General features: G+C 35.2%; 2 protein-coding genes across 6 annotated transcripts in view; one reads left to right on the top strand and one right to left on the bottom strand.

The window, feature by feature from the left end:
• Positions 1-5,704, top strand: part of LOC106661155 (putative epidermal cell surface receptor) — a 97,533-nt gene extending 91,829 nt beyond the window's left edge. For 3 of the 5 annotated variants that reach the window (XM_014384383.2, XM_014384386.2, XM_014384387.2), the window contains 5 exons: positions 380-548; positions 610-829; positions 2,814-2,923; positions 2,996-3,207; positions 5,414-5,704. In XM_014384383.2, coding sequence (XP_014239869.1) covers positions 380-548; positions 610-829; positions 2,814-2,923; positions 2,996-3,207; positions 5,414-5,470 — 768 coding nt within the window. In that variant the 3' untranslated portion in view covers positions 5,471-5,704. Of the gene's footprint in view, positions 1-379; positions 549-609; positions 830-2,813; positions 2,924-2,995; positions 3,299-5,413 lie in introns of all 5 variants that reach the window. The other 2 variants (XR_001339637.2, XM_014384385.2) reach the window with 2 other exon arrangements.
• A 2,572-nt stretch (positions 5,705-8,276) lies between these two features.
• Positions 8,277-22,065, bottom strand: LOC106661039. Its single transcript, XM_014384140.2, has 4 exons — positions 21,946-22,065; positions 14,168-14,281; positions 12,011-12,172; positions 8,277-8,853 (listed from the first exon to the last, which is right to left on the bottom strand). The coding sequence occupies exons 1-4, from the start codon at positions 22,007-22,009 to the stop codon at positions 8,750-8,752; spliced, it is 444 nt and encodes a 147-aa protein (XP_014239626.1). The 5' UTR covers positions 22,010-22,065; the 3' UTR covers positions 8,277-8,749.
• Positions 22,066-22,759: the final 694 nt, after the last annotated feature.

Genomic DNA, 22,759 nt, shown 5'->3' on the forward strand with positions numbered 1-22,759 from the left:
CCAAAATAATTTAATTGAAATTGATGATCCCTTGATCAAGTAAGTATCAGATTAATTATGATCAAACTTATAAAAATAACAAAAAAGTGTAGTAAGTTTGAGTGTTAAATAAATGGAAATTGTGTGGAGACAAATGAGTCAATATTCCATAATTCTGGCAACTCTTCTTACTTATCCCTTTTCTATATATATAAACTAAAATGCTTACATTTTTTCTCATATTTTTCACTCTTTAATAGTTTTGTGCATCATAGTCCTCATTAATTTTGTGTCCTATTTTCATCCACTTAATCCAATTCATTTATTAATTCAATTTAGAAAGTAGGTATAGTTTATAATACACAATAATTTATTATCTATGAGTGTTTTTTATTTTTAGGTTTACCAAGCAACACCGTTGATCCATAGAGCAGTAACAAGTTATACATTAGAAGGTTTGAAACCTGACTCTCAGTATGAAATTGGAATTTTCTTTATACCATTCCCAGGGCAAACTACAGAACTTCAAGCTCAAAAAACTGTCCATGTCTCAACGACAATTGAAAATGGTATGTCAAATTTTTAATATAACAAATACAGTCATTATAACAAATTGTTTTCTGCCCTCAGATCCATATAAATTTGAACTAATGTTGGACGTTCACCACATAAAGAGTACCACTGTCGAGATAAGTTGGACTGGTGTGCCATATCCTGAAGACAAATACGTCAACATATTCAGAGCAATTTATCAGTACGAAGGAGGTAGAGAATATATGAATACTTTTAAAGTTGCTAAAAGAGATTCGCCGGCGTCAACTTTGATCCAGGGGCTAAAACCAGATACAAGGTATTTTTTTTGTGTGCATATTTGACATCTATGACTTGCAATTTTGTAATTTGAAAAAGAAACCAAACAGATGAAACATTTATTTACTTGTTTGATCAAATTTTTTTTTCTCTCAAATTAGATTTAAACACTATTAAATATTGGCTTGTAAAATGATAGAGTTTTTCCATAATTCAATTTTATATCTTTTTCCTTGGAGGTTTATTTATTCATTATTGCTTAAACACTCTGAAAAGGGATTAGTTAAGGTGTTTGAGATCTCATATTTTACAAGGTACAAGGAATGTTGAAGTTGTTGGATAGCGAAGTTAGTGACATAGAAAGGAGCTTTGACAATTTACCTGAGGACTTTCGATTGGAAAGACGCACTGTCTGTTTAACAACTTGGGGGAACTCCACAGTTACACTCTGTATGTCCACAATGGTTGCAGTAAAGTTTTCTGTAAGGTTAGCTTAGTATTAATGTTCAAGAAGGGTTCGATCATAGAAGTCTTTGTAGTTGTTCTAGTCTTCTGTATTGTGAGGAGCATTTCACATATGGGTATAGTTCTAAGTATCTGACGAGATAAAGTCTGTAGCTGATATGCTGTTGAGTTTGTGAGGGTGGATGACAATGGATTTACACATAACCAACTTTTATCGAGTGTTTTATGGTCACCACCACCTGGAGGACACAGGTTAGGAGAAACCAGTCAACACTTATTGAGGTATTAAGAGACAAGGAAGTCTCGAGGCCATTGTGAGTTGGGAAAGTGTACATAAAGCTTGGGCAGTAAGGCTAGGATGGATCAAAAACTTGATTTGGAACTTTTAAAAGCAGGATTGGATCAGCTCATTGACAAAAGAAATATTGAGGCCATTGTGGATAAGGTTAGTGATGTAGTAAAGAGTTTGGACATTTGTCTTTGGACTTTTGATTAGACGGATTGGACGCACTGGAGTTGAATGGAGCAGATCCCTATAGTTCCACTCTTTATGTCCAAAGTGGTTGCAGTAAAGTCTTGTATAAGTTTAGTTATTTGTAATGGTCAAAACAGATTTTGGTCTAAATAGCCTTCTGGTTGTTCAAGTTTAACAACTTGTCTTGGAAGTTGTCTCTTAAGACTCGATTGGGGTTGGGGAATCTATGGCAGTCTGCTGTTTAGGTATAGTCCTATGTATTTGACTTGAACAGAAATGTGCATTTCTTTGTATTGGATGTATATTTTTCTTCACCCAGTCTCATCCTTCACTTTTTGCACCGATGTTCTTGGATGTTGAAGTAGTTTCGATAGGATTCGAGTTAGAAGACAAAATTATGGTATCATCCTCATCAGTGGTAATGGTATATAGGGGGGGGGGTCATCAGTATAGATGATATAAAGATGAGAACAAGAATGCTACCTTATGTATCTGTCTGTCTTCTGAGAACTCGTTGCCACATTCTAAAGCAGTGGTTGGTTAGACAGTATTTCAGGATAAGGTAATAAGGAGTGGGTAGGAAGCGTTTAAGTTTATAAAGCATGCCCGGGTGCCAGACCGATTAAAAGCCTACATCTAAGAACACACCCAAGCAATCCTTTTTTTCTCTAGAGAAAGTGTCAACACTCGTAAACCTTGTTATATCGTGATGATGAGGAAGCCGAGTTGGTGGAAAGGAATGATCTAGGATGAGTAATAAGCACTTTAAAAGAAATCTTTTGAGGATTTTGGACCTTGAAAAAAGAAAGCTGATGGGTCTATAAGATATGTGATTAGGAGGTTTGTGTGCTTTAGGAATAAGAATAGGGACAGAATAACATAGGATGGTATCATACATTAAGGTTAAGAAAACTAACCTTTTCAATTTAAGTTCAGAAAATGCTAAGGACGATACATTTATCTTTGTCTGATCTTTAAACTCTAACATCACTTATAGATTAAATTTGAGACTTGCAACATTATTTTTAACATATTTCACATTTGCCATAGGCAGAAAAAAAAGCATTAATAATTTATATTCTAGGTATCGTTTGTGGTTGGAAGCTTATTTGACAAATGGAAGAATTAAAAAGAGCAATGTGAAAGATTTCACGACAAAGCAAGGTGTAGTTTCAAGTGGAGATGTCCGTCAAGGTGAATATTTATATAAAAATATAATATTCATAGTTTAAACAATATATTTAATCAATTGTCTTTGTTTTATAGGAAAATTAGAAGGCTCTCCACTCTCTGAGGCCAATGATTATTATGGTCCTCTAATCGGTGTATCTATACTTGCAGCAATTGCTATATTGACAGCTTTGGGCCTGCTTGTTGTTATCGCACGCAAGCATGGCCATAACAAAGCTCCAATTACAGCGGCAGTTCAGAGAAAGTCTGTTCCTCATACTGCAGCATATGATAATCCATCCTATAAGGTAGAAATGCAGCATGAAACAATGGGTATGCACTCTTAGTGTTCCCCTTGTATAATTAATATTATTTTCCGAATGAGTTCTCTTTAAACAGGTACATTTAAATGTTTTTTCTTCACTAGCACTAATTATGATTAATTTTTCACCCGTTCTGCACACAAAATTTAACTCTTTTCATGCAGAATTATCACATTTCACTAAGCAAAGAGGGTATTAGGATTCAATATTTTTTTTTTTAATTACACCTCAACACTTAAAAGAATAGTAATGGTACTAAAAGAAGCTTAAACTTTTGTTGTCCTAATCAGATGAATTTCCAAATAATTTGCACCTTCAACACAGCACGTTTTTCTTAAAAAAAAAAAAAGAAGTATTTATTGTTTATTTAGGTGTATCATAATTTTTGTAAAAATGTAATAGAAAAAAGTAGAAAGACTTGTAAAAGCACAATTTTTAAAATTTCAGTTATTAAACAGTTGATAATTGTTTTTTGATAATGTTATTTTTAATGCATTGCAAATAATTACATACTATAAAATATTTTATTGTCAAAATAGTACTACCAGGTAACAAGAAAAGTTCATGCAATTTTTTAATCAATATTTCTATTTATATAGGACGATTAGATGTTTACATCATGAATACCGAGAGGATAATGCGTTGGTTCATAAAGAAAAAGTTTCTTGAACAGGTCACTCTAAAATATAAAATATTTTCTTTATCATGGCTTCAAAACCCATAAATCATGCATGCCTTTTGTATAAATTTAGGCTCAGCACTATGGTGGCCAACACAGCTAGTAAATATATGTGGTGTCTCACTATCTCCGAATAATCACAGCTAGTAAAATTCACTCTGTGTTCAGTGTTGCAACAATAACTGAGCACACTGCCCAAAAGAGGTGATTGAAGATGAACCATTGTCTGGAAGACTTCCTGTCCTTGATTCGAATCAAACATGTCAGAAACATGACAGAGAGTTCAACAATGTAAGCAATGAAACCATTCATGACTTGGAAGACCTGGAAGCTGAGCAAATGAGTTATCCATAAATTGACTGATAAAAAGCTTCTGCATCTAATTGTTTGCCTTTCATTGCTTTCACGCCAGAAAGTCAGGGACATTTTTTCATGCGATGAAAAGTGGATCCTGCGCAGTAATACCAGGTCGTACCATTGCTTGTCATCCCTGTCTCGTTCACTCGAAACTAAATATTCAAAAGGTGATGGTTTGTGTTTGGCGGAGTTCAGCATTGTATACAATGAAAACTCCTGCCACTTGACCAGGTCATTATCGCAGAATGTACTTATACATTGAGTATGTCTTGTTCTGACCAAGAAACATCCTGCTCTTGTCAACAAAAAAATTGTAATTTTTCACCAGGATGCAATACCTCAGCCGAACAACAAAGAGGTGATGAAGCTTGATTGGCAAGACCTATCACACATCCTCCGTACTCTCCAGACTTGGCCTCAGCTGTCTTTCATCTTCTCTTAGCAATGGACAATTATGTGCGCAATCGAGTTTGATAATTGCCAACAGAGCTGGAAAAGCTGGAGCTGAATTTATGTTTTAAATCCTGAGTCCGAAACTTTTATAAGAAGGACATAACTGGGCAAGTAACATTGGGAGAAAGTATTAAGCTCTTTAAACCCACATGAACTTTCCGTTACCTGGTACAATCAAGTTAAAAATTTTTTTGATTCATTCACAGATCTCTATCGTATTTTGACATCATGAATAAAACTATTTTGAAAGAAAAGAAAACACACAGTTCCTTCGTCAAATTTTCAACATATATATGCCCTTCATCAGGAATTTGGAACTATTATTAATAATGTAAAATATTAACAAATTTGAATATCTACTTACTAAAGTAATAGTAGTGATAGTACCAAGAGGACATCGGTGGCCTAAATGATTTATGGATTGACATATACTCATCACCTTAAGGTATATGTCCTGGGTTTGAATCCAGCGCCCCTGCATTCGAACCTAACATACTTACAAATGGGCTATTATTTTTCAAAAACACCAACACTCCAAAGGTTGATACGACCTCTACCTAAAGTTTGATGAAGGAACTGAGTGATTTCTTTTCTTTCAAATATGCCTGATTTTTTTAAACACAAATTTATAGAGTTAAAGAGCTGAAAACGTCGCAATTTGTAATAGTTTTTAAAAATTAAAAATGTAACGTTTGTTTTCAGACTTGTGAAAGCGACATTTCTAACGGAGGAAAATCAATAACAATTGAAGAATCATGAAAATGATCTTCAGAAACTAGTCTGCTGTTAACTATTAGAATAAGACCGAAGTCAAAAAGTACGTTAATGTGACATTTAGTTATTTATTTAATGCACAATTAACAGGATTTCAGCAATAATCAATTTGTAAAATAAAAATTGATATAAAACAAAAAGGAAAGAAGATTTATAAGCCCTTCAAATCAAGAATTTTCCTTAAGTGATCTGACTTTACCCTATAAAACCAAACATATATGAACTTGTTAAGTAAAAAATAAAAAAATAAAAAATAAAAATATGTATTTATTATATAAAAGTATATTTAAATCTTTCATTTCAATATTTTTTTAAAAACTAATTAAAACAAAATTGTAAGCAATTTGAATATAATTTATGAATAACAAATACGTAAGTAGTTAGTTTTCATTTGAATAATGATTCTGTTTTTGAAATTTATAGCCTGTACATAAAAATCATATTTTTATAGGGTTCAATATTACTCATTTGATTGCCTTTAAGCTATGGAAATTTATAAAAATTAAAACAAAGGTCTTCAAGAAGTAATTCTTTATTGGAATCATTGTGACAACATATTTTAAATATGTGCCGAAAATTATGTATTTTTGAAAAAAATTATATACTGTACATAAAATTGTTCCCTTCTTCCTTGTTGAAACGCCGCCAGGAAAGGATTATCACTGTGTATTATCGGAACTGCCTCTACTTAAGGAGAAAACTCAGCAAATTGTATTATTTAATGTTTTTGTTATATTTTTTGTAAATATAGTGTTTGTTAATAACAATTATTGTTTTGATTGAAAACAAATGTACATATTATATCTAAGTATTATTTTTTTTTTTAATGTTGGTACAAATATGTTCATTGATACTTAAAAACCACCAAAGAGTTCTCAAAACAATTCATTTAATCCAATAGAAAAAAAAAAGTTAAATAAATACACAAATATAAAGTTTAAGGTAAAATGTCATGCCAGAATTTGGATATTAAAAGACATAAAATACATAAATATATAACATTTGAGAACAAAATTTCTCTCATACAAGTTATGTGAAGGTTCATATATTGTATGCAGTGTATATTGCAAATCAGGTTCGATAATTTGAATTTATTTTTAACTTCCATGTTAGGATCATATAAAAATATAGGAAAAATGTATTCTACTTATACTGCACAGTTTTTATAAAATAAATATTACACTGTTTCATGTTTTATGGTCAGATAATATTATAACATAAAAAACATAACGTTAATTGTGGTTTATGCAACAATGTAAATACTGTCTTTTTTATTATAGGAGACATATTCATTGTAAAATATGACTAAATAAATAATTTAACTCTGTAGTTCTAGTATTATTAATACATAATTTTTTAAAGTGCTAGCGTGAAACTTTAATCCCTTTATGAATTTTATAGTGTAAAATCATAAGTGTGGATCCATTAATTAACAAAGCACAACATTACTCACTTTCCTCACTATGGAGGAAATTGTAAAGCAATTGGTGCTCTAGACGACTTCTTGCAGTTCCGAGGACACATGGGATTTGAAGATCTGGGTTGATAATTAAAACAAATGTACATATTATTAAATATATACATATTATCCTTCCTGTAATAAAGGAGCTGGTTCATTTGGTCAAAGAATTTTGGATTGGAGGGACTGGATTTTTTGGAGATTGGAACATTTGGTTGAATCCATCAGTTCAATTTTGTACGTTGGTTGAAGAAGTAGCTTTCTAGTGAGAGTTTTGATCTGTTTTCAAGTAGTTTTTGCTTTTGTTAAGTCTCAAATAGCAGTTGACATTAATTCCAGTGAGAGGAACAGAGTATAGCAGAACTAGTAGAACAGAGGAGAGATGGTACAGTAAAGTATTTATTGGAATTTGGTTTTGTTGAATCTGATTCTCCATTTCTTCAATCATTTGTCCAAACCGATGACATATTCCTTGAGGTTACTAAGAGACACTACTTGGTATGGGGTAAGGATAACGACTGCTTATGTGAGGAGTATTATTGATTGCAGTGTTTATTGAATAGAGAATAGGACCAAGGATACTGCCTTGCACAGCACCCAGAAGATTGCAAATAAGTCTTTTATCAATATAAAGTTTTAAATAGTGGATGACATTTGGTGGAGGAACAGAGATGAAGAAGAGAAGTACAAGGAGGATAGGTGAGATGATAAAGGGTGAAGGGTTAGCTGGGATTTGGCTTCCTTAAATCCTCTATTTCTTGAACCATTCTTTCTAAGAGAAGAATTGTTCCTTGTGGTTTTTAAGGGACACTACTTGGTCTGGCATTGCCGAAAGGATGGCGTCTGCTTATGTGAGGAGTATGATTGATAGCTTGCAGTGTATATGAGTAGAAAATGGGACAGATGATGCTACCTTGCAGAACATCCGCTTTGGCATAGTGGATGGGCATGAAGGATGAAACAATACTTGCAAGTTGACAGACTTTAGTGTGTGGTAGTAAATATATATAACATGGACCAAATAATGTTACCTGGTAAGATTTGTGTTATATGTTGCTCCTTGATTACATGAAATAGGTTTTCATATATTTTCATTCTTACACCACCTGTTTATTTTCATATAAAGCTTGTAGATCATTCATTTAATGAATAATTAGTCATTTTTATTTATCAGTTCTTTTACAATCTATAAAAATTGTCCAAAAACAATTTATTAAAATATTGTTTTAAATAAAGCCTAGTTTGGTTCAAATCAATATAATTTAATTTAAATTATAGTGTAAAAAAACAACAACTGTAAAAATGTTTAAAATAAATAACAGAAAAACCCACTGATGGTACATTTCATATTTATTTTTGTTCCTACAAGGTATGGGAAGGATTACATGGAGTGTTTATACTTTCATAATAATTAATGTAAAACTTCAAGACAAGGTTACACAAATAATATGAAGACTTGTACAACTATCTCAAAAACGTCAATTTATAATTGAAAATTAATTTATTAATACATATAAATAACAATAAATTATCGGGTTAATACAACAGATGTTACTTTCAAGATGTTTATTTAATGCCGTTGTAATAGTAACAGACAATTCCAGATTGTAAGAGACATTGATGAAACAGACATCGTTATTAGCTCTATTATTACTGTATTTGTAATGTTTATTACACAATGAACAAAAGTGTTATGGACATTGGATATTTACAGTAAATCGCTATTTTCATAATAGAAACAAATCAAGTTTAAAAAAATTAATATCTATTACATGACATTTTAAAATAAACTTTCTTTAAATTGTCTAGGGTTCAATTTTGGAATCGGACTGGAATGTTAAATAATCTTCACCAGCTTTCAGCTTTTTCAGAAGAAAAGACTCTTCATTCTCTTCATCAGATGTGTAATCTGTGCATAAAAATCATAAATAATATTATAGTGAAATATTTTTACAAACATATTAATTGTTATATAATAATTTTGTATTAACATATTGTTTATATTGAGTGTATTGAGTTATAAATAATTTAACAATTAACCTTTGTGACATTAATGAATTGTATTGAGAATGCATGTATTTATTAGTGTGAATGTATAGAGTGCTAGGGAAGAATAATGGCTATCCTACAGCCCCACAATTAGATTAGTTATATGTGTAAAGGAGGAATACTGAGTACTCAACCAGAGTGACTGGGTTTAGTTAAAAAAAAATTAATTAGGTTAAAAAAATTAGGGCTCTCATAGCTGATGACAGCCTGTGGATCCTAATTTCAGCAACAGGATGGATAAAGACAGAGGTCTGACAACAGACTGCCAAAACCCGAGGCAAGTAATTCTCACAAAAAGTTATAAGTTTGATTATGTGCATGAATGTATTCATTGTATAGTGTAATGTTTTTTTGCTTGTGGGGGGGAGTTAATAAAAGTTACTATTGGGCCAAAGCCTGCATTCGGCATGTAGAGTAAGGTTGCTCGATTTGAAGACCTAATTGAAGAGTGCAATTTCTTGCCTCCATAGAAAGAGCTCGCAGGAAAGCCACGTGATTTGAGAATTGTGCTTGAGCAGGGCAGCAAGTATTTGGGAACCCTGTTCTGATTCTTGGAAGAAACGGGGTTGTTCTATTATATGTAGCAGTAACAGTTGTGTATACCTAGTTTGTGTTGAGAGTGAATGTGGGATGTGTGAGCATCGATGGCAGAATATGGAGTACCCCATCAACCCTCAATTAGGTTAGTTGTATAGTATGGGTAAAGGTTGTGTTGAAAGTGAATGTATTTATTAGCGCGAATGTGTGATGTAAGAGGGACGATGGAGGAATATTGAGTCCCCCATTGACCTTCAATTAGGCTTGTTGTACAATATGTGAAAGTGTGATGGAGGAATATTGAGAACTCCATCACCTTAATTCAATGAATGGCATGTAAAAATAGGAGTGAATGAAGGAACCTAAGTATGACTGGGTTTGAGTGGGTGCTGATATGACCTAGCTGTTGACCACACAAACCCCCCCCCCATGACCAACCTCGGTGGCTGGACAGATAAGACTGAGGACTGCCCTCGGACTCCCAACACCAGGGGTGGGTGATTCTCTAGTCTGCTGGCAATTTACTGGAAATAACAAAAGCTAGAATTGCCGGGGAGCTTCAAGAAGCTAATAGGCTCAAGTTGGCACATGTTTGTATGTATGTTTGTACATGTGCGGATTGGAGCCTATATACATCCAAAACTTTTTTTTATTAAATTAAAGAACAAAAGCATTATGGACACGGATCATCTATCCGTCTGCCAGAGGTCATCGGTTTACAATTATATATAAATAAGTTTTGGAGAAGAAAGAGAGAGAAGAAAAGAAAAAATGTACAAAAAATATAAAATACAAAGTATATATAAAAATACAGATTACAAAAATACAATAAAAATAAAAGCGCGTACGAGTATTACTCTTAGTCCAAAGCCTGCGTTTGGCATGCAGAGAAATGTTTCTCAATTTGAAGGCCTAATTGAAGGGTGCAATTCACTGGTTCCATATAGGGAGCGCATAGGAATGCCACATGATATGGTAATTCTGCTTGAGCACGACAGCGAATATCTGGGTCCCCTGTTCCGATTCTCAGAGAAAACAGAGTTGTTTTTACCCACTTCTTGTTTTGGGTCCCCTATTGAGTGTTGAGAGTGAATGTATTTATTGTTGTGAAAGTGCAGTTTGAGAGGGCCAATTGCGATTACCTCAATATTGAGTACCCGTCGACCCTCATTTAGGTTAATTTAATAAGTGTTTTCGCGCCTTTTAGTGAAGTTTTACACCCGTGTAAAGAATTGTTCGTTTTTGCTTCTGAATGCCTTCAGTTAGTACCAATTTTACTTCTGTACGAAAAACCATTCATTTTTCCTTTGGCTAAAGCTTAGAATGCATTTTAGCTAGCAGCAGCTCCTCGTGCCGGTCGCTCGGGGCGATCAAAGCGGGACAAGGTGGTGAGTACTCTAAACTAATAATTGATTAAACTATTGCCATTTTTCCTTTCAAGATATTTCAAGAAGTTTTTGCAGCCGACCAGGGCGCGTATTGTGGTGAATTACGTGGTAAGTAGGAAATGTTAATTTTATTAACCTCCTCAAGAGGAAGACCATCCGAAAGGTACGACCGAGAATGCCACCCCATTGCTTAATGAAGACATACTAAATATTACATTTGTTCTGATTTACGTTTAGATTATTCTCATGACACCAGAGTAAAAATGTATCGAATTCTTGATGCCGATTTCTGCAGTCATTCAAGGAGGTAGATGTATGTGGGTTCTGTGAAACGTCCTGTACTCGTGTTGACATTGATGGAGTGGTTTATCTGTCGAACAGTTGTTCTAATACTGTTATCTATCAGTTTTTCAAGTGATTTTATTAAAAAAGATTTGAGGCTGATTGATCTGTAAGATTTGTGTAGTGTAGAGTCTTTTTTACCTATTTTGAGTATAAACACTACTTTTGACCTACACCATTTCTGTGTTATGTGATGGTATGGTATGCGTCTATATGAGCACCAGTGTTGTAGTGATTTCTATTCCTTTTTACAGGAAAGTGGGGATGATACCGACTACTCTTGGCTTTTTATAGGATGAAAGTATTAAATACACAGAAGACCTTTTTCTCTGTGCGTATTTCAGCTGCTTTCTAGCAATCTACTTTTCTAGGTTTGTTCGTTCTCGTATTTTCCCGGATGTAGGTGCTGCCTGGAAAATGTTTACTTAGAAGTAGCATCGCTTTTTGATTTGCATCTTCTGTGTAGAAAACACATCAGAAGGACATATCGTTAAAAAATAAAATAAAAATAATAGGTCCAAGATGAAATCCCTGAGAAAGACCGGAGAGAATCTGAATTTTTTATAATTAACTATTTCCAATAAATATTGCTCTGAAAAGTACATCAATGTTCAAAATATCCCTATATTTGCATTGATGGTTGAGAAGGTTGACTGACAATTTTAGGCGACATAAAAGAATAGTTCAAAAATACAATGCACAGTCACAGATTACAAATCAAACACAGATGACAAGTTTAGTAAAAATTACCTGGAATGTTTTCGTAGTTGGTTGGAAAACGTTTTTGAATCTTTCCCAAACGAGGTCCGAACCAAAGGCCTCCATTGCCGTTCCCGCCGTTCCTCTTAGGGCCAGATCTTCCGATACGGGGAAAAGGGATGAGTCCTCCTTCCCTTTTGTACTCTTCGTTACCAGCGTGACAAAAACATCGATAAGTGCATTCTGACATCAATTGAACATACATAGAAAAACAGGAAAAAACATTTTTTATATTTTGCCGGTTAGTTCGTGTCACGTAGGGGCGTCACGTTCACGTGGTCCCGCTCCTCGTGGTTATTGCCACTTAAACCACCTTCGCCGAACCTTTTATATGGCCTACCGACATCATTTAACTTTATAAAGGTAAATCTCTTCAAGACAGTTCAAGACAACGCCTTTATTTCATTTATCGGCTGTATGTCTGTGAGATTCACTTTATGCCCTGATTTTCTCCTTTTTCTGAAGCACAAGTTTTCTCTTTATTTTATCGTGTCGATACATAGAAAACATATGTATAAGACATAGTAAAAAATTGACTTAAGTTTCAGATGTATCGATCAGTTTTCTACTCTCGAATATTCTGGATCAGGGTATGGTTTTGATGAAAAAGAAAATTCAGTTGTTACTGCCAAGCTTTCGACTTAATTTAATGTATCATCAGGGCAAAGCAATCACAATCCTTGGCAATGTTGGGGCTGAGTCGGTCTTCAAAGAAATTTAAGTCTTCTGTGGATAACTTAATTGCTTCAATTTTTAGACATATTTACTTACTGATGTTGATCTTGAAATAAATCGAAAGCATGGCAGTAACAACTGAATTTGCTTTTTCTTCAAGACCATACCGTGATGCAGAGTATTCGAGAAACATTGACTTTGCAGAGGCTTTTTTCTTCTTCTGGAATTCTTTTTCAAGGAAGGGCAGGGTGCGCTTAAGCTTGTCCAAATAGCGCGTGACTTAAACAGTCGGCGGGGGTCCATTGTGGACATCCCTGGACCAACTCTGTAGTGACGTCAATGCCGCTTTCGATTTGATTAATTAATGGGTTTTGGTACCGAGCTATCTGTTGACACGGGCCGGATTTAAAATTTGTTTAAACAATTATGGAACTGGGGTATTTTTTGTTTGGCTATCTATAGAAAAGGTCTAGCTCTTCTATTTCCACAATTATTTGATACTGTTAAATAATCTGGGAGAGTGAGTAACCAGATTGAGACCCCAAAAAGGCTCCAGTTTAAAAAAAAAAAAAAAAGACGCGTGAAAGACAGGAAGAAGCTGAGGAGGGCCGACGATGACCTTTTTTCTTCGCTTATGCTTTCCACACTATATTTATAAATACATTATATTTAGTGGTCTATTGACCAAATTACTTCTTTCAATTAATTATTCTTTATGTAAGGTTTTGGTTGAAATGAAAAAGTTAGTGCCACGAGCGGGATTCGAACCCACGACCTTTGGGCTCAGTACGCCGCTCCTATAACCACTTCAGGTATCGTGACTTCACGCCATGACCAATACCTCAAGTGGTTAGAGCAGCGGCGTATTGAGCCGAATGGTCGTGGGTTCGAATCCCGCTCGTGACACTAACTTTTTCATTTCAACCAAAACCTTACATAGAAAGATTAATATATAATAATCTTGAAATAAAAAAGATTAACTATATTTATAACTGAATAATGTTTTTTAACAGATTAAGTGATTCTAACAGATCTAATCTACCCAAAATACTTAAATTTTTTTTGTTACCAACTTTACCAGCAATGATTAAACCGTACGTCGACTGTCACCGTGAATCCGAATATATCCATTTGTGAATTATTTTTCTTTATACAATCTTTAAGGAATTTAACATTTTATAGCGTGGAAAAGCCGTTTAGACGTCACTTATTTTATTAAATAGAGATTTGTTTTCGTCAAATTTCGTATCCTTTCCTATCTTTTCTCCTTTTCTTTTTTTTACTATTATCATTTTTCTTAGTGCAAATGCATTTCCAACTTTTCAAGTCTTATCCCCCTCCAGGACCAAATCTCTTAAACTAAATTCTAACATGTATAAAAGAGAAAGTACAAATACAAGAAATTAAACAGAGAATAAAAAAGGTCTTTGGGGGAAAAATTACATATGTGCATGTTTCGTCCATTGAACTTACTGTCTTCTTGGAGTCCCCAAGTAACCGGGAAGTTCTTTGAACGTCCGACCCTCGGAAATTCAAAAGGTCTCACCTCTCTTTTTAACTTAGGAGCGTGGGATGGAATGTCTTCACCTGCACAAACAATTTAATTTTTTGTTAATAAAACCTTTATACAGAGAGAAATCTGTTTTAATTATAATTATACAATACTTTTTATTAGGTTTCGTGGTCCGCTTGACCAATTAATAATCTATCAATTAATTAAGGTTTTTAGTTGAGATAAAAAAGTCAGTGTCACGAGCGGGATTCGAACCCACGACCTTCGGCTAGATTCGCCGCTGCTCTACCACTTGAGCTGTCGTGACCTCGATCCACTCGAACACTAACTTCCCATCTCAAGCCCACCTTTTGAATTTTCCCTCCTATATGGCAAGAAAACATTTAGGCGATAGTGACTCGGTTGGCTTGGTGGACGGTCCCTGTGGCAAACTTAAATTTTATAACTCTTCATGGCCGTATTAAATTGAAATATTTAACTATAAACGATTTAAAGGTTCCTTACATTTTTTTACTCTTTGAATATGTTTATTTTCTTGGTACAAGGGATGAAAAAAAAAATCATTTGAACAGACTTTTGATATGCAAACTAAGCGAGACATGATGATTTAAATATGAGAGCCAATGGTTTTAAAGAAAATAAATCAATAATGAATAAGCTCAAAAGGGGTCTGATGATTTTTTAATCGAAAAAACGTTTAAAAACTACCTTCCTGATATTTTAACTCTCCACGTTTTGAGTTCAGTTTTAATTTAGAAACAGTACATTGTACAAAAAGCACACAGAAACATAAATTGTTATGTACAAATATATACCTGGAGTTTCCTAATTTGTTATACTGGAGACAGAGCAGGTGGAATAAAAGTGGTATATATATCACCCCAAGATATTTGACCGACTCAGACCACGACAGTTACAACATCAATTTGAACCATTTTTTACAACGGTCTACGCTTGCTGAAAAATATTGCCTCCGTTTTATGATTAATTTGTCGAACTCCTCCAAGATAAAGAATAGAGACCGATATTGTCAGCGAAAAGAGCCATTTTTACGTTCTTATATTGTTGAAATATACAAGGAACATGATGGGTTCAAGGATATAGCCCTGAGGAACACCAACTATAATGTCTCTGTGTTAGGAAAAAGATGATCGATAAGAAAATCCGGATTGTCTGGATAAGAGATAGCACTGGACTATATTCTATCATCCTGCTGACCATTATGCCAAACAGTGTCAAAGGCCTTTAGGATATCTATCAAAACCATGTTTATTGCATTAAAGGCTTATGTCATCCTGGCTAATTGGGCAGTGGTAGTGCTTGCCTGAAACCAAACTGCTTCGGTATAATGATGTTTTTTTCAGGAAGTCCGCTAAGTGGGTTCAAACAGCTTGCCAACAGAGCGAAGTGGGTCTGTAACCGTTTGGATCGGACTGGGACTTGCAACGTATCAAAACGATGATAAATTTAGAGGGTTTCCAATGCTAAGGACAGCAACCAAGAATTTGATCGAAAATGTTTGTTTGGCTGACTGTGGCTTTTTGTGGAAGATTTTTGAGAAGGATGTTCCGAATGTTTTCAAGGCCATGGTGTTTCTTTCTGGAATCGTAGGGATTATTCCCTTTTTCATCTATTGTATACGACCTCTGCTCATGGTTTTCCTATAAGATTTTTGTTTCTTTAATAAAGTACAGGATTCTTCTTGGGGGTATTGTATAGAGGTCTGCATGGGCCCAGATCCTAGACATTGGTTATGTCACCTGTCGTGATGTCAGTAGACTAGATCATTAGCTGAACTCTTGGAGGGAGTTAAACCCGTAGGCGTAAGAATGTGACCAGAATTGTATCGTTGGGAGAAGGATATTCCATGGTACTGGACGAAGTCGGACGTGCGCTCCTCCGTAACTTTTCTCGCTGAAGATATCGCAAAGCCAATGAATAGCCTAGTAAGTGACCCTACATCTCAACTAGTTAACTAAAACGCAGCCGGAGCCTAACTTTTCAATTCATCCATGGCCGCTGGCTTATTTATTTATTTTTTACGAGGGTTCGCAACAGCAGAGGTCATATAAACCTCAAGGTGCCGGGGTTTTTGGAAAAAAGCCCATTTGTAAGTATGTCGGGTTCGAATGCAGGGCCGCTGGATTCGAACCCGGGACCTGTACCTTACCGTGATGAGCGCCATGTCAACGCCTAAACCGCTGAGGCCACCAACGCCCCCCGCTGGCTTATTCTATTGAAAAAATGCACACGCATATTAAAAAAATGAAAAATCGACCTTAAGCCGTAAAATGCAAGGAAGTCGGAAGTTCGCAAATTGAAGCGAAATACAGAAGATTTTGGGTGAGAGTGATTTGTGAACTAATTAAATTGTTTTAAAGCATGTTAATGAACCAAAATTTATTTTGTACTTATGCATCCGGGTGTGTACTGATATGTAGTTGATTTTCCCCAATATTCATCAGGTAGAAAGTTTGAAGCGAGGAGGTGAAAGGTTTAACTCCAATAGCAACAGGTCGCCATTGGATTCAGACATAAATGACCCCTTTACGAGACCGTCGTTACTTATCGTAACAACCGCCATCCTTCATTGTGGGCAATTGTTTGTTTCCAATTCGAGGATTTCTCCACCACACCGTATCGATTATAGTTTGATTTACAGATTTTTTCCCTTCTTTTTTTCGTTGAAATGTCCGATAAAAGAATACGATGGCCAGTTTTCTCGACCACAGGATCTGTGACGTCCGGTATCCATAGTTTTACATAAAATCATTCCTTCTTAACATTTCAGCTTCCGTCCTCATCATTCGACGATCCAGTAAGGTTTACGAGTTGTTGACATTTCCTCCGTTTTAGAAAAACAATATTGCTTGGGTGCGTTCCTGGCCAAGGTTTTTCATAGAATCTGGCACCTATTTTTAAAAAGTTAAACGATTCTACTTATTTTTTTCTGCAATCCTATTTCAATGACAGCTACTTCAGAGTGAGATATGGCAATACTCAGCTATCAGACCAATACACTTTGTTCCAAGTGTTCTTAGTTCCATCCTATCTACCATATATTGCTGACACAATCGTAACCAACGGATGAAACCATAATTCCGTCTACCAACCCGAATCTTACCCAAGCAACGTCCAAAATCCGAGAACCTTAAGTTTTTCAAAGACTGATGATACTATGGTTAACACTGAAGATGACGAAATGCCGAAACGCGTCTGACCGACAAAACCATCGAGAATAATCAAACCCCGCAGACCACAGGAGGAAATCTCACAATTTAACATAGCTAACCAAGCTAAGTTATTAAGAAGAAATAACAAATCCAACACTGAAGATTGCCAAAATGACAAAATCATCAAGGATTGGTAGAACAAGATGCCTTTGCGCGATACAGAGAGCGAGTAGGCATGCCGCCGGACTTACGAAAAGTTCTCGAGCACTGCAGCGAGTTTCAGGGTCCCCTGTTCCGCTTTTTAGGGGAAATTGGCTTTCTTTATTGCATATAGTATGTCTTATGTGTTGTGTGTCTATATGTTTTGCCTGAGTGCATGTATTTATTAGCGTGATTAGCGAGGGGTGAGGGTGAAATATAACATCATCATCGCCCCTCCAACGTCGAGAGCTTATGAGTGTGTGTTCGGGGTCGGGGGCGGAATATTTATAAAAGTACTCCATCGACCCCAATCTAGATTAGTTTGAGTATAGGTCGGTGGAGGAATATCAAGTACTCCACCGACCAAACGGAATGAGTGTGTTGTATGAATGTATTTATTTGTGTGAATGTAGTGTTTGAAATTGTAAATAGAATATTGTCTTAGTTTGGGGCTGAAATGACCTAGATGTCGGAAGCCCCAGTAAAAAAACAAAAAAAAACAAGATGATCGGTAACTATCAACCTAAAGATTTGATTGTACGCCCAGGCTTTTTGACAGAGCCTGGCACACAGGTTTTATAAAATGCTTCTTACTTTTAACACTACTTATTATTAATCTGGAAGCTTATCTATTTAACTGGCCGCTTTTTCAAAGTGGGGTGCGGTAACGAGTACTCAAGGACAGACCAATACGGTGTCCCACAAGGGAGCGTTCTTTGTCCCATCTACCTACGTAAGAACATCTTGAATTTATCAAAGACTGATGGCCGAAGTGATGTACGAGGCTGAATAATGAAAAATGTACACAGTATACGTTTACACTAAAAAATTTTGTCCTCCATTGAACATCAACAACAAGGAGCTACTGACTTCCACTCTAGTAAGATACTTAGGCCTGTACCTAGATAGCATAGGTGGAATTCACAAAAGATTTAAAACTTAAGATGACTTGGACAACTACGAAGGCTTTTGGAACCGAAATCTGTTGTGAACGTCAAAACGTTTCGAATTTTCGGATTGTCAGAGGTGGTGCTCGCCAAGATATCCAATATACAGCGCATTCGATTCTTATGGTCGAAAGTCTTCAGATGGTCGAAGCTCGATCTATCCTAATCCTAACCCTTTCCTGCAAGTTTTTCTAGACCTCCTTGCCTTTATCCCATAATAAATTAAGTGCCAAAGTTGGCTACGCAGTGTGTACCATGTGGCATATCACAAAAATCGACATTTATTTGACCTTTGGAACCTATACGGTTCCAAATGTTTTCCTTTTCTAAACGGATTTATTATCCCTAACATCATAGAATTCACGATAATTGGCTTAAAAAATTGTTAAACAAAATACAAAAGCAAAATCTTCATTTTTTGAAATATGTGGTGTTTAGTGACCGTTAGTTAATGATTGATGATGATAAATGAGGTCGTGAGATGCGGTCTGGTGTGATGTAGGTTTCAGAAAAACATTTTCTTTATCGTGCCAACGTTTCGATCTTTATTGAGATCATCTTCAGGGCCTGGGATTTATAAACTTTGTTTAAATTATACAAATACATGTAGGATGTGAAAAAAATGAATTTATACAATGCTAGAAATTTTAAATTCAATCGAAGTATTTGTACTCACTCAAAGTGTTTGTTTTCTGTGTAGATGGGTACATGACACACAATAATGACACGTTCTCCAAATAATCATTTATTTTTTTGACTTTTTTAACGTTTCATTATTTCTCCTTATTGTGTCAATAACCTCCACGACCATAACCTCTTTTGGACAACGAATTGATACCGCTTCCTAAAGTTCCAAGCTGATGATGCATTCTAACCATCCAACTAAACCTACTGCCCCAAATTTATCCAACACTTTTTTCATACCGCTATGTTCTCGAGACCTCCTTATTTTGAGTGCCAGATGGTTTCTCTTAACCTGCGTCCTCAGGGTGAAGTGCTGGCCGTAGTGTTAATGTTGTGACGGGGGAATAAATTGACGACCCATTTTGGTAAGCGTCGGTTGCCGCAACGGTTAAAACGTTGACACGGTGCTCATCACTGTAGGTAAAGGTCCCGAGTTCGAATCCAGCGGCCTTGCATTCGAACCAGACGTACCAACAGACAGGTTTTTTTTTTTCAAAAAACAAATATACCGAGGGCTGATATGACCTGTGCCGTTGCAAACCCTCGTAAAAAATACCCGTTTTGTTTTTCTGTCGACTAAACCATGATTTTTTAAACCATCTGCACGAATTCGTAGAAAGTTTCACGAACAAGTAATGTTAATGAAAAATATCGTACAGATTAAAACACAGGGAGAATCACGGATATTGTCGTCGTGTGAATAGACTAATTAGACCGTTGGCATAAATTAACGTAAACGACGAAATGTATTGTTTTCATTGTGTTAAATAGGTTAATTTTTAACACCGGCTTCGATATTAAAAACAAGGTTCGTAGATTAACGAAGTGTCGAGTTATACAATTTGCCCCGAGTGGAAATTTATTATTCCACGAGCAGAACAAAACTTTCCCAATACCCTCATTTGTTCCAATAAATAAAACAATCAAATTTAAAGAGGGGCTTAAATATTTTGACTTTTTTAACTAAAAAAAAAAAATAATAAATAAGCCGAGGACTGTTGTTTTACCAAAATTTGGCCAGCTTTTTTTTTACGAGGGTTCGCAACAGCATATCAACCCCCGGGGTGTAAGTCTTTTTGAAAAAAAGTCGGGTTTGAATGCAGGGCCGCTGGATTCGAACCAAGGACCTTTACCTTACAGGGATGAGCGCCTGTCAACGCTTTACCCGACGTCCCCCAATCTTTTCTGATTGAAAACGTAAAAAAAAACACATTACTTTATTATCAACTTGTCACAAATTATGATTAAAAATTTCCAATTCGCCGTTGGTCATCGTGATATCACTGTTTGCTTGGGCCTTTCGCCATCTGCAGGATGTCACCTAGCAACAAGGATTCGGAACCTTCAATTCAAACACTAGCATCATTTTACTCTTTTTCATCAGAATCATCATTTTCAAATTTCATCATTTTATCAGAATGGACATGATCACGTAATTTGTAAAACTTTATTGAGACAATTTTTGAGCTTTATGAATAACTAATTTGAAGAAGTTTTATTAAAATTATTATTATTTAAGAACCTTTAACGGGCAAGTTTTACAATTATTATGTCCATATTAAAAAATCCGCTAACATTTCACGAGAAAGTTTGATGAAATGGATTTTTTCTCTCTCTAAATTTTGAAGTCTAATTCACTGAAAAGTATATGATGAGATAAAAAAGGTTCTTTTAGCGCCAAAAATCTTCCGGTTCGTAAAACAAAAAACAAATTTCAAGTGTAACAAATTTTTATGTAAGTAATGATCTATTTTCTATGACCAAACCAAGTTTTCATTGTGTAAAAATAATTTTATTTTATATATTGGATTTTTATGCCATTCCTTTTTCTCTTTATTCTCTTTCAAAATTCGGTCAATTTAACCCGATAATTGTTACATTAGGGAGAAAGGAAAATGGAATGTTCCGTGTCGAAAAAATATTTTATTATGGGTTTTGGGCTCATTGGCCCATCCTGACAAATCTACACAATAAAAATACGCATCTATAGATTTGTCTTAAACAGAGCCATTGAGCTCGAAACGCCAGAATAAATTATTTTTCCCCCACGGAACACTTAGCAGAAAACTGTGGAGGACAAAACAAGAACTTAATTATTAGCAAAGCAGGTAAAGTAATTTCTGCCATAAGGAAGTTTTAATTTAACTTTTAAAAGCCAAAATTTTGGGTGTCTTGGATGAGGGGATAAACCACTTTACACCTTTCAAACATTAAGTCCAAATAATACAAGTCAAAAATTGGAAAATAAACTTGATCATTAATGATGTTATAAATTAAAAAATATATTTAAGAGTTTATAAAATCGGTGGTAGTTCTCTAAGTGTTATGTTGAACTAACCGACACAGATCTTAACCGGGTCCGTCTATCCTCGCTGGTTGAAGCCTGCACTTAAGATTTTTGTATTTCTCAAAGAAACATAAAGTATTGACAGTAAATGGATTATTGTGATCAGTGTCCACCAGTTCAACATGAGCATACACATTAAATGCGAGAACGTTGTGCGTTATGCTGGATTTAAAAAAAAATTTCTGATCCTTTTTTTTAATCTACCACATTTTAAATCAAGTTCCAAAAAATGTTTAACCGACAAAGTGAAATTTTGAATAACTTGTAACAATAAATAAAGCTTTCTTTGATCAGTGCTTATGTGAAAAAGTTACATGACCAAAGAATTCTTAGACAGAAGATACACCAATTTTTTTTTAAGAATCGAAGAATGTCAATGTTTCTACCTTGGGAGACGGCAAAGAAGAGCAAAAGAGTGCAGCAGCATGGTAGTGCGATGGACGATCTCATTTTTATCGGTTGTCTTGAGGGCCGGTGGTCGAAATTCTTCCAGATGGCTCTTTCGGCTCCTTGTCGGAATGTGGAAGGTGCAAAGTCCGGTAGCGGCGTTTTATACTCTTGGGGCTCGGCGTGGAGGGGTGGGCACCCCTACGATTCGCACACCCTCCCGGTACCCCTTCCCACGTACCCCTATCAAAATTACAGCGAACCAATAAACATTCGACTACGTGGAATATTGATAGGCCGGTATTGTTACATTTATTGCGATTTGTAACTGCCTTGAGAAAATTTTGTTGACCAGCTGGCGACCGATTTTCGAAAGCCGTGTAGAAACATCCACACGTGGGCTGCTAAGAAACGTCCAAACTAATTAATATGTTTAATTACAATACGAAACATTGTCGATCGCGAAACTTTGTTCATGTCGTAAACTTAGAAAAGTCTTATCTATTCATCATGTTTTAACTTAAGTTGTCACCGTGTTAGGAAAGCTTATAATTATTGAGTATTGAGAATTGAGAAGAAAATTGAATAAAACATGTATTATTTTTATCTTTCTTTTAGTTTTCTTAAACATCATTAAATTTATTATTTTATTCAGTACGGCACTTTCAACAGAATAAAACATGGTCAACAGTAAAGAAATAATTTTTTTTTTAACCGTCAGACTTCAATATACAACTTAATTAAAAGTCAAAATCAAAAGTCAATGATTTTCGGCCCATGACACCGCTTTAGCAATAGGGCAGATTAGTCCAG

This window comes from Cimex lectularius, unplaced genomic scaffold (genome assembly GCF_000648675.2).
Source record: "Cimex lectularius strain Harlan isolate CLEC.00 unplaced genomic scaffold, Clec_2.1 scaffold75, whole genome shotgun sequence".
Classification (NCBI taxonomy): domain Eukaryota; kingdom Metazoa; phylum Arthropoda; class Insecta; order Hemiptera; family Cimicidae; genus Cimex; species Cimex lectularius.